The following is a 20,995-nucleotide window of genomic DNA, read 5'->3' as shown; positions in this document are numbered from 1 at the left end:
AACAAAAGTGTTGCGTTTATATTTTTGTTCAGTGTACAAAGAAAAACAACAAATGGCGCAGCACAAACTACATCTGGAAGATGGCAGCTAGTACAGCTGATAAGAAAGCCAGAGTTGGATATGGAAGTATTTTGCATTTGAGGTGGGGGTAACTAAGGTGTGAAAATTGATTTGCAAAAGGCAATGTACAAATGATGTTACTGCGTTTCTTGGACTAACTGAGAAACATATTCCAATTTAGTGAAGCACTTAGAAGACCACCATCCAGATGTGTTTAAAGAATTCAAGTTGACTAAGTATCCGTTCTCAGAAACAACATTCAAAATATTTTCCTTCTCACGTTATCCTCCAATGTTTGCTACAGCTGGCACTGCCATTGTGAAATCAACATTTTAACCATTGGATAAAGTGTTTCCAGTCATAATCATTAAAATTTCACTCTGTCTTTTCAACTAAATATAATGTTAACAACTATAGTAATTGTCTTGCCATCATGTCAATGAGTTTTTAATAAAGGAGTTTATGTTTGAGTACATGGGATGATCATTTTGTTTTGGTATTGAATTGGATATGAAGAACCATGTAAGTCTACTGTGTACTGTGACCAGCTACTAAATGTCTGGCAGCATGACATCTGTAGTATGAACATGCCAGGGAAGATTACCTTATTTAAATTTCATTCATTGATTATCATCATTATTCTCTGAATGCTTTGAGGAACTAGCCAATTCCTTAAAGGGAAATAATTTAAAAATGGGTTTAATTTTGCAGGGTGTGGGGCCAGTTGTGGAGCTTGCGTCTGCTCTGTGCAGAACTCGCATTTCACCATCAGTTCTCAGTTAATGTAAATGTCATTTTTGCAAGATTACAAAGACATTAACATGAACCATTTTTTTCTTAAATATTTCCATTTATCAGTGACGACTTCATTATTTTGTGCTAAGTTGGTGTAACTGCCAGCTAAAGAAAAGAAACATCCTCAAACCTCTAATTTTCTACTCCTCAGTTCACACCCATGTATCGCCAGCATTAAGAGGATAGTATCTAATCTGCTTCCTCCCTTTCGCTCTCTTTCATGCACGCTCCCTCTCTCGTGCACCTCCGTGCTGCCTTACAAGCCTGCAACAGAAGCAGCTTTTAAAAAGCTTTTGTAGTGAGGAACATTTTTTGGTGGATGAGGAAAGGAGACATCTCTGTCAGAGATGGAAATGTGTCTATGTGATCACTGATCCCTCTGAGTGTAGTAGCCCCGAGAAACGCTGAAACATAAGGAACTCGTCATTCTCATAGAGAATAGGCTGCTTGACTCTGACTAAAGTTAGAACTGTGGAAGATGAAGCCACAGGGAGTTGTCAGAAATATTTCTGTAATAGGAGAGTTGCTGTGTTTTTGCTTGTTATGCTCCCTTTTGCTCACTCTCCCTTATAGTATGTGTCTGTTTTTTCTTATGATGATGATCATCTATCCACTCCCTCCCTTCATCCTGTTCACTATCGTATCTTTTGTTTGAAGATTGGACAGTGTGTACTTCTGAAATAAAATACTTTGTCACTTTGTGAAATTACTAAAAACAAAATGTAGAATTGTATTTTTAAGTTGTTTAATGCTTAACAAAGTTTAGTCCACAAGCACACGTTTTACTTTTGGAGACAAGAGCAGTGTCTTTCTCCGACTCCCATTGCACATTGGCAAATACGCTGCTAGTCAGCATTGCTCACCTGAATTACAACTTTATTTGTAGAGGGTATGTATTAACGTTCAAGCTTCTGTGATAAGCTGTCAGGTTTGGCAGGAATTCACACAGCAGCCTCAGTGCTCAGACAAGAGGACAAACAGTATGTGTCTTTCTAATTCACAGGGCTCAGAGCACCGCAGGCCTTTTATTTGGTGTAGCAATTACAGAATTTAAAAGCAAGGCTGAATGAGACTGAGATATACTTGAAATGGACAGTAGACAAAGCTGTTGAAATCACTAAATATGAGAAAATGCCATATGCCAGAAGCCCATTATCACTAGAAAAGTGTGGCTACGAAGGACTTGCCAGAACAAACTGCCCCGGGAGCTCCCAGAATGTAGAGAAAAGAAAAACAAGAAAAACGAATGAACTTTTAAAAATGATCATAATGAACCACTGTTCTTCATCCGTTCTTGAATAGCAAAACAAAGGGGAAACGATTCAGTCGGAGGAATGAGTCATCATCGATCAGCAAGTCCTTAATCATAAAGAATTCAAGTATGAACTGAAACAAATGTCAAACAGAAGGTTTGCTTGACAGGAGATTTGGCTTTTAAGGTGACAAATTCAACAAAAGAAGAGATGGGAATGACAATAGAGGGGTTTTTTTTCTTTCTTGGAATTGTTTGTAGTGACAGAAGCTCCATCTCTGAATTTATTTGTGACCTAAATGTTTACAGTGATTGTCACATTGTGAGTTTGGCAGGCCAATAACTGGATCAGCTTGTCTAAGCTGTTCATACATACCAAGGATTTTGTTGTGGAGCTAGATTTTTGCAGCATAAAGGGCAGACGAGGCCAAGAGGGGCAAGTAACACACTGAGATTCTGGAAAAGAACAGTTGTAATCCTGTAGATTTAAGCCTTTATGTGTCTTGCAGCAGCCCAGATTACTGGCACTAACACCAAGGCTGGTCTGGACGGACATTTTCTTGAGCAACCACTTTGTCAGAAATAAATTAAAAGAAAAACTAGAGTATAAGTATATAGCTTAAACAAACTGACTAATGCTTTGATTTTAATTAAAATCTTTTTTTCCCCTCATAATGCCAGTAAAGTAGGTTCCCTCGCTGTGCACCCTGTCACCTGCCTATCTCTTGCCTGTGTGGACATTTCATGTTGATCAAATCTATAGTATGTGATGTAGAAGCAATTTTAATTTCATGCCTCATACGACCAGTTGAGCCTATTTTCTTAAATCTGTGGTGGAGATTTTTTTTATAAGTGGATTAAAACATCATCCAAACAGAAAAACAGTGTGGTGTCCCTTGAGTAAAGGAGAATTAATTTGTAAGCCAGTTTATCCAGGATTTAATGAAAAGCCACAGCTCCGCTGAAGTTCAGCTCACTCTAAAGGTGTTCACCTTCAACTTCCCCGGCATGGTTTATATTTACCCACATTTGCCTTTTTATGGGTTCTGTTTCCTCTTTCATGTAAATTGCAGCACAAATGAATGCAATGCAGGTGGTCTGACAGATGGTCATTTTTGCTTTGGCGCAGGTACGTGTAAAAGTTGTGTTACCCAGAGCTTGTCTCACATGACGATGTGTGCCTATCTGCATTTTCAAATTGTCTTCTTTAACATGTCATTCCTGCCTCAAGGAAATTCCCAGCATGGAAAACTGGGACTTTATTATATAAAACTATTCAAGAGGTCTATCTAAAATAATACAGTTAGGTGTTTAAATATTTTTTCTAATTTTACTTTTTTTTCCCCCAATTTTAAATGAAACAACTCAGATGCAGTTGAAGTGCAGACTTTTAGCTTTAATTCAGTGGTTTGAACAAAAAGATTGCATAAAAATGTGAGGAACTAAGGCATTTTTTTCCTTTTTAAACAATCCCTTAAATTTCAGGGGCTCAAAAGTAATTCGACAAATTAAATAACTGAAAATAAAATGTTCTTTTTTAATACACAGACTGAGAGATGCGATTTAAACAGTTCTTTATTTATCCACACCGGGTGCCCTATAAACACTGTGGTTCAAAGTCCACAGGGTCTGGGAAACACAAAGGCTTCACATTCGCTCCGCTCCTTGTCAACACCAACTCCACACCAGTAGGGATGGGTATCATTTAGGTTTTATCCAATACCGGTGCCAAACCGGTACTTTTGAAACGGTGCCGGTGCTTAAACGGTGCTCAAACCTGTGCTTAAAGAATGGAGAACAGACAATTGGTCCAAAAACCTCTCATGTTTAGCTGGTTTTTTGTAAAAAAGATAACAATGTTAGCCTTTTCTGCAGCTATAGGGCAGATATGGTATCACTCTTGGCTGGAAGCAGTGCTTAAACAATGGGAAAAAAATAAATTAATTTAAAAAAAACACAAACTTTGTCCAAACACCTCTCATGTTTAACTGTTTTCCACTTTTTCTTTGGTCATTTTAGCCTTTTTGGCCAGGGTGAAGGGAGTATCTGCCATCAAACAGGAAGACAGCCGCATGTAGCTATGATGATGTTTGCTAGTTCACCTTACATGCATTAATGTAATAACGTGGTTAGCCTACTCAACGTGAATTACACACGAACAATATTAAGCTACTCACGCAGAGAAGAGCAGCTTAAAGCACTTGTTGCAGGCTGCTGAGTTTGCATATTTTGCTGTGAAGTGCAACCAGACTTTTGACCGCTTCGCCTTGGGCATTTTTAATCTGTAGCTCTGCTCTACAAGAACGTACGTACCTGGCCCCGCCTACTATCCTCAGAAATCTAAAATGATTGGCAAGAATCTAAAGTCGTCACAGCTCAGGAAAAAAAAGCACCGAAATAAAGCACCAAAATGTGCGCTGCTTTTCGGTCTGGTTACTACCGTTTATGTCAGAACCGGTGCCATCATGATACCGGTACCCATCCCTACACACCAGGCAGTTCCACTCACGCTCAGGGGTCCAGGGGTCCAGGGGTCACGGTACGAGATAGACCCGGGAAACCTATTCACAGAGACGAGGGTTACTCCAAAGCAAGCACAAGAAACGACTGCATTCTGCAGAACCGGGCAATACTAACTAGAGTGCCTCAATATTCCAGCGACGTACAGCTCAGTGCCCCTGCCTTAAGAAGAGATGGCAAACAAATGTGGAATCACAGGTGATCAGCTGCAGGTGTGTGGGCCACAGGCAGGAGCTCAATCTGAGCTCCGCCAGGACAGAGAGACAGGAGAGAGGAACCGAGGCGAGCAAGAGAGGGGATGGAAAAAACAGACCAAAAACATTTGTGGCCACACTGGGCTGGCTGGGCAGGCACAGGGACCATGACAGAAAACCCTTTGCTGACAATGACAGCCTGAAGTCTTGAACTCATGGACATCACCAGATGCTGGGTTTCCTCCTTTTTAATGCTCTGCCAGGCCTTTACTTCAGCGGCTTTCAGTTGCTGTTGTTTCTGGGCCTTCGTGTCCGAAGTTTAGTCTTCAAGTGAAATGCATGCTCAATTGAGTTAAGATCAGGTGACTGACTACTGCTTCTGTCCTGTGTCACATCATCAATAAACGCTGTCAATGAAATCAATAACATGTTTATGCCCAAGCCATTGTCTGCCTCCACTGTATTTTATAGACGATGTGGTATGCTTTGGATCATGAGCTGTTCTATGGCCTGTTTCGAATTTTTGCCAACAGAAAGCCTCATCTCTGAAAAAAAAATAAACAACAAAAACAAACACACACAAAAAAGCACATGGACTCTGAAGGGATGATGATTTGGAGTTTTACAGCCACAGGACCTCTTGACTTTGTATACAGAGTAGCTCATGGTTGTGCAAAGTATTAAAGAGTTAAATGTAAGGCAATCTGCCTGACAGCTAAAATTTAGCTTCAACTGGGTTCCAAGGACAGCAGCAAATCTACAACAGAAAGTCCACTTATCCAATTCAGGGTCGCTAGAGCCTATCCCAGCTGTCTTAGGGCAAGAGGCAGGGTACAGCCTGGACAGGTCAACAAGTCTGTTGCAGGGTTAACACATAGAGATAGACAACCATTCGCACTCACATTCATAACTATAGGCAATTTAGAATCACCAATTAACCTAACCCCACTAATTGCATGTCTTTGGATTGTGGGAGGAAGTCGGGGTACTCAAAGAGAAGCCACGCAAACTCTACACAGAAAGACCCTGGCCCGATAGTGGAATTGAACTCAGGACCTTCTTGCTGTACTAACCACTGCACCACCGTGCTGATTGAAATGTTGTGGCGGGACCTTAAGAGAGCTGTGCATAAGCTGTGGGCGTCGAGGATGGTAACAGGAATGTGCCATCATTTCTCCACAATGATGTAAGAGAAAATACATGCAGCAGTAACACACACACAAATAAAAAAAATAAATAAATAATGTATTGGCATGTTATTCCTTTACTTATCCATGATACTAGCCTGAAGCTAGTTGTAATGGGAGGATAAGGTGGCATTCACTCTTCTTATACTCTGTCAGTATTACACGCTGATTAAATTTCCTAGAGCAGCCTGCAATGGCAAAATGGCTTCTTGTATTTAGACAAAGTGTGCTTGTAGGGACAAAGAGGGTAAGTGCATCATGTAGAAGCAGAGATGAAGGAGGGGGCGAAGGCTGATGGATGGAAAGAAAAGAAAAGAGATCGTAGAGACAATGAGAGAATGAAGAGGAAAGGGGAAATGGGTGGAGAGGAGGTGGGCAAACTTAGTTTGACATTTGAGTGGTTTTCTGTTCATTTCTGTGCTGTTTCTACTGTAGCTATCAGAAAGGAATGACTTCAGAGATGTTATACTGATTGGTAAATGAAGAATAGAGAAATGTAAGAACAGGGTAAGGCTTGTAAGGTGTTCCCAACAGCTGATGCCAATGTCGCGAATGCACATTGTATTCTCCAGATATTGGGACGTAAGTGGCAGCAGCATCTAACCATGATATATATATTTATTTATTTTTTAAGTTTAAAACACACACACACACACTCCAGTGAAATCACAGAATCAGGATTTTTTTGTGCAGGTGGCAAACATTATTTAGTCGATCTTCATGCTCTTAGGCAGTCCAGAGCTCCCTACATCTTGTACTTCTTTTTCCTTTTTTGAATTTTCCTCGTGTGCTTAATCACCTACTCACCAGTCTTTTATTCATTTTACTTCTGAGGATACCATCTCAAACAAGATTGTTAGTTTTAATTCAAAAGGGGCCTATTATGCTAGTTTCTAGTTTTGTATTTTTATGCTGAACTCCATTAGAGTAGCTTTTTATGAGTCACAGCTCAATGCAGCATTTCAGTGGAGCCAGTGAAACAACCTCACTTTTCCCTTAAAGGCAGCTTTGTTTTGATTGGTAGCCCCTCATAAACTGAAGGTTTGAACAGCTGGTGGGCAGGTTACTGTGTGTAAAGCTAGAAATGTGTGTGAGATTACCTAATTAGGGCTCTCCCATCTATATGTCATGAACACCCAAGAGTAATAAAAGGTTGACCTTTTAGCTCACAGGCATGACTTGTACCAATGAGGATCCACCCTTGTATCAGTATATACATAGCTGTGGCTAGTTCTAGTCTTTTCCTTCTCACAGTTACCCTGTCCATTATCAACTTTTTTTTGTCAGCATCCCATCCATTTTCTTCATTAGTCACCTCAACTCCTTTTTCACACAGTTCTTCTCCCTCTCCTTCATTATATTTGATATACTTCTTTTCTCCACTTTCTCTCTCTCTCTCTCTCTCTCAGAGTGCGGACTTTCCCTAAGGATTCTGCCTTATTGGGCAGGGACACTGTTCGAGCCCTCATGTACTACGCCTTGAAGGTCTGGAGCGACATTGCACCACTTAACTTTCACGAGGTGGCTGGAAGTAATGCAGACATTCAGATCGACTTCACCAAGGCTGACCACAATGATGGATACCCCTTTGATGGGCCGGGGGGCACAGTGGCACATGCATTTTTCCCTGGAGAGAGGTTTACGGCTGGAGATACACACTTTGATGATGACGAAGCCTGGACCTTCAGATCTCCAGGTAAGTGAAGTTGCAGTATGCTATTTTAAATTGCGGCATCTGCTATATTTATAAACTATTTGGTGCCAGCAACACAAAACAAGACACTTTAATTTTCTTTTTTAATGTTCAAAATTAGTTTAATGTTTGAATTTAAAAAGGGGCTTTTCAGGCAAACAATTCATTACTTATAGATCTTTTTTTTTTTAAATCTATCTATTCAGTTTGCATTGCCTGCCTGTTAAATACTTTATTGATTTTTAAAATCGTACTCTTGCTCATTACTTTAAATTGCCAAAGTACTGTACGTCAAGGGCCCCTTCAGTGCCTGGGTGTCTACTTTCATTGGTTATTCGATCTCTGCTGGTTATTACAAGATCTTGACTGCCAAACATAGGTGACCAGTGTTTGCAGGTTCCAAACTGTGGAACTACTTTGATGTCAAAAACAGTTTTTGTACCAGGCCTAAATGTTTTTATTTCTTTTGTAAGGGGTTAACACAAAGCACTGGGTAAGTGGCAGTATGAGGTATTCTTGCCACTTTCTATTTCCTTGATTTCATGTTATCTGAGTAGTTTGAGGGATAGCGCTATGTAATCTCCACTACGTAGGTGGATCACTTCTTAGTATGAACCTACTGACCAATCAATTATCTGGAAAACAAGGTCACAATTCCTGGAAGACCACACGGATCTCTCTGCACAGTAGAGTTTTTAATGTCTCTTTGTTCCCCTGATAACCATCATTATTAAATATAGATTCTTACACACAACCTTATTCCAATATTTATTTATTCTGTAGGCAGAAAACAATTTTACATATATTTTGTTGTCCTATATGCATTAATATATGATCATAAAGCAAGATACCTATATTCAAGTTGCTGTAGATTAACCCAACATTTGAAGTCTATATTTAATCATTGCTCTCACACCATTAAACACTACTGAGGCTACATCTGAAAGAGCACCAACTAAAACTCTCCTTCAAACAGGCTAAACTTTATTAACATAGTAGCTGTTTTAGCAAACATGGTGCTTAAAGTGCACCCTTTTAATGCTATATTATACAGTTGCTCTCCTGCCAATAAACTTAGCAACTGACTTAGCAAGTTGATAACCAGCTTTGTGTGACCACTTATCCTAATTGCCAATGTTAGGGTAAGTGAAGCCAAATAGCAGAAGACATCCTGTGTATACTGAAATCAAATTGTAGTACAGGGCTCTGGATGTTGCCACTTGTTTATAATTGCCAAACTGATTAGCAATTTGCTGGTTATTGTAAACCTTCTAGAAATCAACATCAAACTAATTTGCTTATCACTGGCTGTTTGAACTCTGACACTTCTGCATTCACCTCAGTTCAAAGGAAAAGAAAATGGCACTCTATTATTTACTGGCTGTATATCGTGTTTCATCATTATTTATTTGTTTGCTTGTCCTGTTTCAGTTCACTCCCTATTTAAGTCATTATCAAAATGGATTATTAACCTGAGTCACATTGATTATTAGCTGTTTTCCGATGTGTTAATACTGTCACCACCACACATTTAGCCAGTGAAACATGTTCATCCAGTGTGTTTCTTGCTCTGAATTGTGTGGTTTAATAGATTTGTTTATGCAGTGTCCTCTTGAATGATCTGGCCAAATTTCTTTCATCAAACAGTTTTCAAAGTGCTTGATTACCCGCCAAGGGAGATGTGGGAGTTTGAAATGAGGACATGTTGACAGTGGCTCTGAATGGAATTCAATCAGCTTTGCCAATCAAAAATAAATGAGCTCATATTAGAGATATCCGTCATTCTTAGACAGCTCTGGAAAATCTCGCCCGGTGTTTTGTCTCAAAACCACTTACATTCACTTTTTCATTATTCACTCATATGTTCATTCATTCACCTTTCTTCTTGTTGCACTTTGGCTGAACCATATGTGTCTTTGTTGTGTTATGAATATGTGTAAACCTCAGACTCTATGCTGTGTGTGTGTGTGTGTGTGTGTGTGTGTGTGTGTGTGTGTGTGTGTGAGTGTGTGCCTAAACATGCCAGTCACTTAGCATCATCCTCATTTTACGTCCAACGTCCTTAGCTTGAAAAAAAAAGAAAAAGAAAAAAAACAGAAAGTAGATCAGGTTGGCAAGTGGGAAAGCATTAAAGGACCTCTCATCTGGATGAAATAAGCGGATGGAGCAATCAAGTCCACTGAATGCATCATCAGGCAGGGACGGTCCCAGCACGGTCACACGAATGACAGCATAAATCATTAACTCTCCTTTTCTCTGACTTGCTTTCTTTATTCGTCCTTTCATCTGCATGACTGAACTTAAAATGACCTTCCTCTCTCCTTTACTCTATGCCTGCATCTGTCCCTTCTTTATGAAAGATGAATGGACAGTAAAAACTGATGAGAAGGGGGGGTAGGAAACATGTGATAAATATTTGGCACAATTGCTTCACACAATCCTCCAAAATGACTTGACCGTGTAGAAATGTTCGCCAATCAGAAGTCTAGAAGCCTGGGAGGGAAAGAGTAAACAAAGATGGCGCATAGAAACAGAAATGAGTCCTACGTGTGGACAGACAGTGAGGTGGAATCATTCTTCAATATCAATATCTTTTCCACAATTCTGAGGAAAAAAAGTCAGAATTCTGACTTTTTTCTCAGAATTCTGAGATTAAAGTCAGAATTATGAGAAAAAAAAAATCAGAATTCTGACTTTAATCTCAGAATCTAAGATTAAAGTAAGTTTTTTCTCAGAATTCTGGAAAAGAAGAAGAAAAAGACATGCCCTTTTTTTCCCAGTGGCCCTAATCCTCTTCCATACCCAACACACAGAAAAAGTTGCCTTTCAAAAATACCTGTGTTTGTGTGGACGTAGCCTGAATCTAACTAATGCCTATCATTGTAGACTCTCTACTTTACGATATAAAGGGGCTTGAGGCAAATGTTAATGTGAGACTATATAATTAAATTGAATTGAATTAATGAAATAAGGGAAGCAAGCCTGAACATAACACACCCAAAATAAAAGATTATCAAAATAAAGCAGGAAGTAGCAAACACTGAGACATGGAATAAGACATGCAAACTTGACAGAACTAAATAAAGACCATGGAGAGAGAACACAGAGGGACTAGACAGACACAGGGATTTGACTGGTGAAACGGGGATCTCAAAAGATGACAGCTAAATATTATGTAATCTAATGAGGAACAAAAGCAAAAGTAAACTCAGAAGCACTGGGAAACAATATGACAAAGGATTAAACAGAACTTAAACACAAATCAACTCACAAAACTCAAAATACTGATTGTTGGTTCCTCTTGGTGAGCAGTTGGCAAATGTTTGCAGACAAGTCAGCATCTTCCATGAAAATTATGGGCTGCTGTGGTTATTTACCAATGGCCATTTGGCAGTTTGATGCACTACCCTCTTTGCCAGTCGTCACTGCTGGGTGAAATTGGTTGCACTCTCCAATGGTCACTCACCACAACTGGTGTCTATTGTCTTGGGATGAGGAAAAATTCCCTTAATCTAGTAATGGTCTAGGTTTAAACAAGCTCTCAACTTCTTGACCAACACTTTCGCTACCTTGGGCATCACATGCTGGTTTTTTGTCAAATGCCACCCGTGTGTCTTCATTACACAAGTCTGTTTTTCAGTGTAGCGTTTTAGAGACCGCTAAAGTCAGGTAGCTGAAGGTGTGGCACAGTTTTCTCAACCAGATCCATCCCATCTAGAGCTTTGCGTTTTGCACATAGTTTTGCTTTTTTCCACTTGCAGATTAATTTCTTTTCATTTACTTGTTTACTACACTTAAACCACTACTTATTTAATGTAAGGGGAAGATTATTGTTTGGGTTAAAACATGCTTTTTCAAAACAGAAACAGCTCGTCATTTTTCAAGTTGAAAAATGACGAGCTGGGATTGACAGATCTATTTTACTAATGCCATAATCCATTGACTCATGCACGGCTGCCGAAGGACAAGTTGTGCGTAGCTGAAACACGCAAGCAGCTTTGACAAAGCAGCATTATTTGACATCGCAGGAATGAGAACAGGCTGTTTTGACATAGAAACTATTATACAATGTCTACACAGGCGATGTAGTGACAGCAATGCATTTGTACTGCACCAGCTTTAGTGCTGTGTCTATGTATATACAGGATGCCTTCAGGGACAATGCTGAATGTAGTTCACTTAATAAAAAGTATAAATGGGAGCAACCAGCGCATACTTTCTGGTGAAGGCACAGTGTTACACGGAAGTAGCTGTGTAAAGATTGAGAAAAAAAGAAGTTAATGAGAAAATCAAATATGACCTTATTTCACAGCTGCAAACTCGCACTTACTGTGTAAAGTGGTAGTGCATGGTGAATTGTCAGCTTTGTTTTGGCGTGTAGTCTCTGCAATTCTATAAGTGTTTGTGATGACATAAAGAATTATCCACCAGTCTTGTCAGTCACCTTAAATGAAATGCGGTTTCCAGGTGGTAAAAAGTTTAGTTCGTCACAGATCTATCTCCCATCAAATTGTGTTATTGAAGACTCGTGTTCCCTCACTTGTTCCAGCGAAATGTTAGGAATCAAATTAACTTTGATTTGTCTAATTATATCTGCTCCTTGTGGGTATTTGATGTCTGTATTTAGTCTTTTGTTTCTAATAAAATTGCAAATAGTTCCTCAGCAGGGGAAGAGTAATTGTTACTGCCATGCTGTGTATACCACCATCTGCTAAAACGTCCCTGAGGCCAATAGATAGAGTGCCAAAAGTTTTTGATGTGTGAGGATGCTATTATTCCTCCTCTAATTCCAAGTGAAGCCTTTTCCCTTCCAGGAGAAACAGAATCACACAACTTGGCAGCCTCTACCTATTCTAACTTTTTATCACCTTACCCTCAGCATTCCCAAATAGAGTATCTGCTGGATGAAAGATGAATTCATGACAAACTTTGACACGAAAACCTCTTCCAAGGCTGGAAGCAAAATAGTGTAAGCAAACAGAATTTATGAAGCACCTGCCCTCACAATAGGAGCGATTTTGCCGCATAGAGATAATGATGCGATCAGTGTGCTTCTCGGGGTTATGTATACATTATCTTGTGAAATGCACTGTACAGAAAATGTTAGTTATACTATATGCACATGACAAACCAATACTTTATGTGAAGATGTTTCACTATGCGGGTATCTCCTATGGGCTGTTGCCTGGGAACAAGCAGTCTGCAAGCACAAAAATAATCACTTTGTACTTATAATCAATAACACTAATAAAAAGTGCTTGACTAATTTAGATAGTATTGTTTGTAATTGTTCCATAAATAACCTCTTGCTCATTTACATTGTGTTCAGGTTTTCCATTAAACATCAAAGATACACAATGCAAACATACTCTTATGTTTGGTATATTATTAAACCAAATAAGAAACTGTACTGAAGCTCCAAATGTCATGGCAGATTGTTGAGAGTCCAAAAATTCAGTGTGTGTTTAGACATCATTTATACTGAGAGTGAACTTCTAGACTGAATAATAAGTGTCAAAAATAATGAAATGTGCACCTCTGAACCCATTAGGGAGCTGAAAGCAGTTGTTGATTTAAGAACAAAAATTGGTCCACGCATTTAGGATCACATTAGCAGTGTGTACCTTCCCCTGTCAGATGACTTGTTATATAATGGTGGATAAATTGTATCTAACTTCAGATACTCATTCGTCCAAAAGTGCTCTTTTTTTTTTTTTTGAGCATTCACAATGGAAATTTTAAACTGTTTAAAAAATTGCTCTGAATTACATTACAGTACATTACATTGTGTGGTCCACAAACCCACACTAACTGCGGTAGTTGTGAATTAAGAAATAAGGCCCTGGCCACACAGGCCTAGAAAGCAGTTGGCATCGCCCTGGCAAATACCAGTTGCTAGGGAATAATGACTCTTCCCAGATCACTTGCGACTGATGCTAAAGGCTAAAATTGTGATGTTTTGGAAGTCTGAGTAAAAGTTGTTTGGAGAACGAGGGTTATAACTGTGCTTCCATATGAAATTTATTAAGCTGTATTGATTGGCAAGACTTGCATAAAAGCACGAACTGAATCGTATACATCATAAATCTGAACTTAGATACTGGAGTGTTTTTTTATTTCACCCATAATGCTGGGTTAACATATTTTCATTCTCATAACTGTCGTCCACAAGAAAGAAGAAGAACAAAAAGATTCAGCACCCTCGGGATGCATTTTGACCTCAGCCTGGAGGCTTTAGATGGTGATTTGATTGGTGTGTGAGGCTGTCTAACCCAGCTGGTGAGTCTGTGATGGGGCCAGGACCTCTGTGGATGTCCCTCCTTTGTTTTCTGCTGTCAGGGCTGCGAACCATATGTTGCAGGACAGCAGCTCAATCTGCTCCAATTAGACCTCCCACCAGGCTGTTGCAATGGCAAGGCAAGCAGACGATGCTGGTAGTGTGGCTTGAGCGTGTGTTTGAATGTGTGTGTGTGGAATGATGGCAGAGGCATCAGCAGCTGTGTAGATGTAGGTTTGGTTAACAGGAGGAGGAGAGGTCAGCAGTGGGGCCTCACCTTTATGACTCAAATTCACTCATAACCTGCCTCCAAAAAACTATCCATTTGGTTAAAAAGCATAATGGTGTTAACAGTAAAAAAAAAAAATATATATATATATATATATATATGCATTACAATATATTTTACGTGCTAATGTTGGGAATGCCGTTGATTTTTGCCTGTAATAAATAATTCAGAGAGGATTATTGTGTACAGAAAATGGCCTTTTTCCTGCACTGTGATGAATTTCCTCAAGAGCAAACTTTGCATCTAGTGCATTAAGATTTTTCATCTGTAAAGCAACAAACTACTTTTTTTAAGCATCTAAAGAGGAAACTCTTCCTGAATGTCTCTAATCAGCTCCCCAAAGAAAGTCAGAGTCGATGAATTCTCTTTTCTTCTGTGGTGCTGGGTGCACAGTTCAGCTCACGTCCAGATTTTAATGTTTTGTTTAGCTGTTAAAATTGCCTTCTCTAACACATTGAAGCTGCCAGGCTGGTGTTGTGAGGCTCAGGGAAAAAAGTTAATTAAAAAGCTCTTAATTTCTTCACGTCACACTCTGCCAGTCTCCCCCTTGCTGCTATCTTGCATCCCGCTCTAGCGTCATCAGCTTGCCTAGCTTGTCTCCAAGGCATTGCTTAGCTGATGCCGGTATCACTGCTGAACTACATATCCGTCTGCTTGTAAGACAACAGGCAAAGCTATCAGAATCATAAATTGTTGCTCTTAGCAACTTTTTCAGAGGCGTGATAATCCCTTGGGAAGATCTAAGCGTGTTAGGTCAGCCCACAAGGTAAAAAATGAGTGTTGGCGCTTCAGCAGATTGTGGAGCTATGTAATTGTCTTCAGAAAAATGAACATTATCAGACAAATCCGTATCTGAGTAATTGCCTTTGCTAATTCCTTTCCCCCATCTCCTGGTGCATTGTTCTCAGCGGGACCCTAAATCTGGGTCTGCTAAGGCCAATTCCTAATGTGTATGATGCTGCTGAATAGTGGAAATTAAGCACCACATTTAACAGGCCAGTTCACCCCTGCTGTGTAGATGGATGGTTCTGGCATCCATTAGGAGTCGTGAGAGGTGGAATCTCGGTGAGATCAAATAAGCGGAGGTCTGGAAGTGCTGTTTTTGCTTTGACAGGCAGCAGATTGCTTGTATTAATTATCACTCAGCCAGCAATCTGCTTCTACAAACTGATTACCCTGACTAAAACAAAAGCATCATTAGGCAGGTGAATTTTTCATGACATTCAATTTTTTTTTCTGTGTGTGTGTGTTTGTGTGTTGGGAATACATGCACACATTCTGTGTACTGTTTATGTTTCTGTATGAGGAATGGTTGGCATATTGGGCATGTTACCCTATTTTTGTTGTGTCTTTTCCAATGATCGTTACACTTTATTTTACCCGTCCTCCTATTGTTTTGTTGGCAGCAGAGAGGAGGGGAAGTGTATACTTTACAAGCTCCAAGAGAACAGAAAACATGAAAGAATCATTGAAAATATCAAACTCTAGTCTCTCTCGGCTACATTGTGCTATTACATTCATAGAGCATTATTTGAAACTGCAATTTAAAGGTTTTTTTTTTCTTTAAACCTGCTCTTTACATTACAGCGTGCCTTATCTGTGCCCTGGTTTTCAAACCACATTTCCAGACTGATGTATGTTAACAATAACATGTTACTGAAGTAAAATACTGAAAAGAAAATGGAAAAAACCCACCGAAACAATGCTGCGGAACAATTCAGTGCCGGGAAATACAAACAGGATCAAATTCCACAGACAATAAACAAACGATAAAGTTAGAACAGGTACACGTAACAGTGGGATGGTGTGAAAGAGTTCAGCAATTATAAACTTTGTCCACTGGAGTATTGTATTGCACTATTTATTTTTTCCTTTAGAGTCAACAAAATATAACTAAAAATCTTCTCTAAAGCAGCCGCTTCACTTCATATATGTATTTGTATCAGAATTCAATGTGTCATAGAAAACATACCAATATAAAGAAGGAAAACACACGAGAAAGCGTTTCATTCTGTAAAAATACTGTGTGTGGTTGTGTCTCTTATCTGAGTGTTCAGTTTGTCTGGTTACTAACAACTCTGTTTGAATAACTGGAGCAGTGGACGGGGCTTTCGGGGCTCACCGATCGTATTGGAGGTCATTAAGGGATTACAGTGTTCTGTGCTAAATGTGATGTCACTGTGTGATTACAGTGATGGATGTCAGCTTGAGGAGCAGCAGATATTTGGAAGAACGTTCTGACCTCTGCTAGAGAGATATTTTTTTCTTCTGGTGTGGCCCAAACAAGGGAAAGCGTAGCATTTTGCCTGGGTGGACTGAATTTTGGCTGTGAGCCAATACCATTACAGACAGTGTGGAAGTCCTGAGCATGAAGTGCATCCTCGCAAAACCTTTTTAGTGATTAAGTCAGTAACCTTAGAGAGGATTGTACTTCCTAGGAGCACAATATTAGAAATTTAATGATGGGAAATAAAACATACTGACAGAACAAAAACAAAACATGGAAATGACGGAAGTGTTGAGGGGGGGAGGGGCATATACAGATATGCTACTTTGTTAGGTACACTTTGTAGAAGCAGCTTGGGCCCCTTTTCTTCATGGCACAGATTCAACAAGATTGAAACATTTCTCAGAGATTTTGGTGTATATTGACATGATATCATCACAAAGTTGCTGCAGATTTGTCAGCTGCACATCCATCATGCAAATCTCTCCTTCACATCTCTAACATGCTCTATTGGATTGAGATCTGGTAGCTGTGGAGGGCATTTTGCTCCAGCAAAGTCATTTTCATTTTCAACAAAACAGCTTTGTGACATGGTGCTTTATCACCCACAAGGAAATGGATACACTGTGGTCATAAAGGGATGAACATGGTCAGCAACAGTACTCAGGCAGGCTGTAGCATTTAATAACACTCAACTGCTTCTATTGGCCCAAAGTGTGCCACGCTTTTACTTTGTCTACACCAAATTCTGATCCTACCATCTGAATGTGACAGCAATAATTACGACAGTTTTAAAAAAAATTTAAAGCCTGTGAGAAATGTAACCTCAGTTTCCAGTTCTTAGCTAACAGGAGTGGCACCCAGTGGTCTTCCTCTGCTGTAGCCCATCTGCTGCAAGGTTCAGCATGTCATGCATTCAGAGGTGCTCTTTGTCCTTCTTTGGTTGTAATGAGTTGTTATTTGAGTTGCCTTTCAGCTCAAAGCAACCTGGCCATTGTCCTGTCACCTCTGGCATCAACGAGGCATTTTCATCTGGAGAGCTGCAATGCACTGGATATTTTCTCTTTTTTGTGAACCCTACAATGGCTCTGTGGAAAAATCCCAGTACATCAGCACTTTCTGAACTATTCAGACCAGCCCGTCTGGCACCAATAACCATGCCACAGTCAAAGTCACTTAAATTGCCTTTCTTCCCTAAATCACCTTGTTCACTTTGAACTTCAGCAAGTCATCTCGACTGTGTCTGCATGTCGAGATGCATCGAGCTGTTGTGTGTGTGCTGATTAGATAGTTGTGTTGATGTTAACAACTAGTTACAGGTAGCTACCACATGAGTTAGTTCTTTTCCAAAAATAAGTTGTTTCAGGGTATTTACCCAACTTCCAGATGTAACTAATCAGTTTGAACTCTAAAGACTGACCTGACACTTAATAAAATGGATAAGTTAAGGGGAAACATTGTCAACTGTATTTAAAGATAACATTTATTGTGATACAGAAATTAATGAATCTCTAAGATTATTCTTTTCATAGTGACAGAAGAGCACTGAGATTTAAAGCACACTTGTTGGAGGCTGATTGGCTCGCTGAAGGCGGGCAAGAGGATGATTGGGCTAGAGTAATGATGTCGGTATTGACTTTGACAGTGTGGGAAAGTGGAAGTGATGTAAAGAACAGACTAGCAGTCGAACAACCAGGAAAGCAGGCAAGTGAGTGATTACACGTTTTCATTACTAAACTTATGCATAAGCTTCACCGTGTTTAAATTAGCAAAAGATGGGAAGAGGATTGTATCAAAGTAAACCCAGCTAGAATAGCACTGAGTATTTTATGCTAACCCTAAAACTGCATACTGTTTTGTGGCAAACACGTCTCCTATGTGCATTCATATAGTCCAGTTACAAATAGTTGTATTTATGCTATGAGTGACAATGATTGAGTTATTACAAGCTATTTTTGGTCATCAAAAGAGTAAAATTAGCTTAATTACTAAATCTTGAGTGAGGGATTTGTGACTAGTTGCAAAGACAGCAGGAAGTACTGATTATAGATATTCATGCTATTGACATAGGCTGACTTTAGGGCATCCACTAAGGAGCTGTGATGTTTTTTATGGGTCTTCTTGACCAAGATCAAAGCAACAGAGTCCTGTGATCCTCATCTTTGTGGACTGGAGAACTGACAGTCAGGGGAGGGTTGAAAGGTCTACCAAATGAAGCTATTAATTTCTATTCTCAGCTCCATGCCATGAAAGCATTTGGACTGATAAAAAAGCTGCTTAATGGGTCAGTGGTGAATCTGGAAGAACAAAGATTGAATCCCTAAGAATGTAACAGTCTGAAGAGCCATACTGAAGTCTACTCTCTCTCTCTCTCTCTCTCTCTCTCTCCATGCGTCTCAGTCTCTGCTTTTCTAAAAGAATTTGGTGCATTCACACAATCCTTTCCTCTCTGACTTTGTCCTCAGTCATTATGTCTATTATGTCTGCTTCACGTGGACCTTAAATGCAATGACATGGTACATACTGTGCTCTGAGTCCCTGTTCTCCCTTTCTCCCTCACTCTCTCTCCCTTTCTTTCCTTCCTATTGTTCACCTGCAACATGTGCTTCTGTAGATTAGAGTTGGCATTTGCCTCCTGACCACCCCAGGTGAATACTGTAAGCACGAGTGCGTGTCCCAGGCCGTGGCCGACCTATGGTTTACTGAATGCAGACTTGCGCACATAGCCACCAAGGAACTCTGAGCTAGCTTGGTTTGACACGGTACCTCTTCATATTTTTGGAAATCTAAATCTCTAAGCCCCAGGTTCTGTCTTGCTTCACAGAGTCAGACAAGGGGTTTGGGAGGATTTTTCTTTTTATGTTTTAGCTGAAGATGGAGGGAAGGTGCTTTAATAGCCTGCAGCCTCTTTAGGTGTCTTTCCGCACTAAGATTTTGATTGGCGGCCCAGGGACTCAGGCAGTATTACCATAGTTATCTCACTATACCACACACCTGCAACACTCAGAGCTTCCTGAGCTGTCTGTCATGCCTCTCAATTTGCACCACAAGTTGGACAAAAAAAAAGAAGAAAAGGGTCAATTAAGGGTGCAGACCCATAGCAGAAAGGTCACATTGGCGACCGTCGCTGTGGATCTCTCCAAAGCAATTTACCAAAAAGTCTTTCATGCCACCTTCTCTGTCACTGAATGCTAATGCTAATTGAACATGTGTGACCAATCAAAACAGACTGTTGGCCATGGAGGAAGAAGCAGATTATCCATTTACACATGATCAGTGTCTGCAGCTGAAGACCTAGAACTACTTCTTTATAGCAATCTGCAAGCTGTGACATTACACATTAATTGATTATCTTGTCATAAAATCAAATGCAAAGCAGCAGTAAATCCTTCCACAAATGTACTTGAAAAACAAATTGGAGTGGTCTATTATTATTTTAGTCAACTGTTACAAAAATTAACTAATAGTTTGAGCACGATAAAGCGAGTTCTTACATATAGAAAAATGTGGTTTGTATATTATTTAAATAATGGCTATAACCATGCACGAAATACAGGGACTATAGTCATAATAGTAGCAATTTTACAGAGCATTACTTGTGTTGTGTATAGTGACCTTTGACCTTTAGAGTGCATTTCTAAAGAGGTTTGCTTTTTCTTCTTTGTGTTTCACTAAGCGAGGCTTTTAACAGTGCGCTTACTTTCATTTTTTGTGTAATCTCCTTTCTGTCTCTTTCAGACTCTCACGGCATGGATCTGTTTGCAGTCGCAGTCCATGAGTTTGGTCATGCCATCGGTCTGGTCCACACCTCTGCAATGGAGTCCATCATGAGACCGTACTACCAGGGCCCTGTTGGAGACCCTCTAAAATATGATCTACCCTATGAAGACAAAGTCAGAGTTTGGCAGCTTTATGGTATGTAGAAGGCGCCCGTGTGTGTGTGTGTGTGTGTGTGTGTGTGTGTGTGTGTGTGTGTGTCAGGGAGATGAGCCAGAAAAGTAAATTACTTTGATTCCTAACAAATTTCCATTTATTGAATCTGCCTCAGGTGTTACTGAAAAGCACAAATCCATAAACATTTGTATTCTTTGTTTCATAGTAGTAGTAATGGGGTGTGTGATGTTAAGGCATAAAAGCAAACTGGCTGTGTAACTATGAAAAGGATCATAACAGCAAGTAAAGACAGGCATAATGATGCCAATAATGAACTAAAACACACAATTAGAAACATCAGGGTGGCAGGGTGGATAGAAATATAATTAGTGTTGGACAATAAATGATACCAACCTCTCCTGCAGGGGAATTGTAGAAAAGGGGAGAGACCAAAAAGGGGTACTGCAAATTTATAGGGTTGCACCAAAGAAGAAGAAAAGGATGAGGAGGGGCTCTCACTGACAATGAAGATAACTACAGGCTTGGGGATCCTGGAGTTTAGAACACATTTTGTGTAATTATAACTAGGGGTGCAACGATACACAAAATTCACGGTTCGGTTCGGTTC

The 20,995-nt window shown here is 39.8% G+C and overlaps 1 protein-coding gene across 1 annotated transcript in view; it reads left to right on the top strand.

Moving 5' to 3' along the window:
- Positions 1 to 20,995, top strand: part of LOC102295173 (matrix metalloproteinase-17) — a 103,233-nt gene that overhangs the window by 61,788 nt on the left and 20,450 nt on the right. The window contains exons 4-5 of the mRNA XM_005931847.3: positions 7,418 to 7,704; positions 20,233 to 20,409. Of these exons, the coding sequence (XP_005931909.1) occupies positions 7,418 to 7,704; positions 20,233 to 20,409 (464 nt within the window). The remainder of the gene's footprint in view (positions 1 to 7,417; positions 7,705 to 20,232; positions 20,410 to 20,995) is intronic.

The sequence above is a fragment of the Haplochromis burtoni genome, unplaced genomic scaffold, assembly GCF_018398535.1.
Source record: "Haplochromis burtoni strain Fernald_Lab_line unplaced genomic scaffold, NCSU_Asbu1 Contig_151, whole genome shotgun sequence".
Taxonomy (NCBI): Eukaryota; Metazoa; Chordata; class Actinopteri; order Cichliformes; family Cichlidae; genus Haplochromis; species Haplochromis burtoni.
This window is presented reverse-complemented; position numbering and strand designations above follow the sequence as displayed.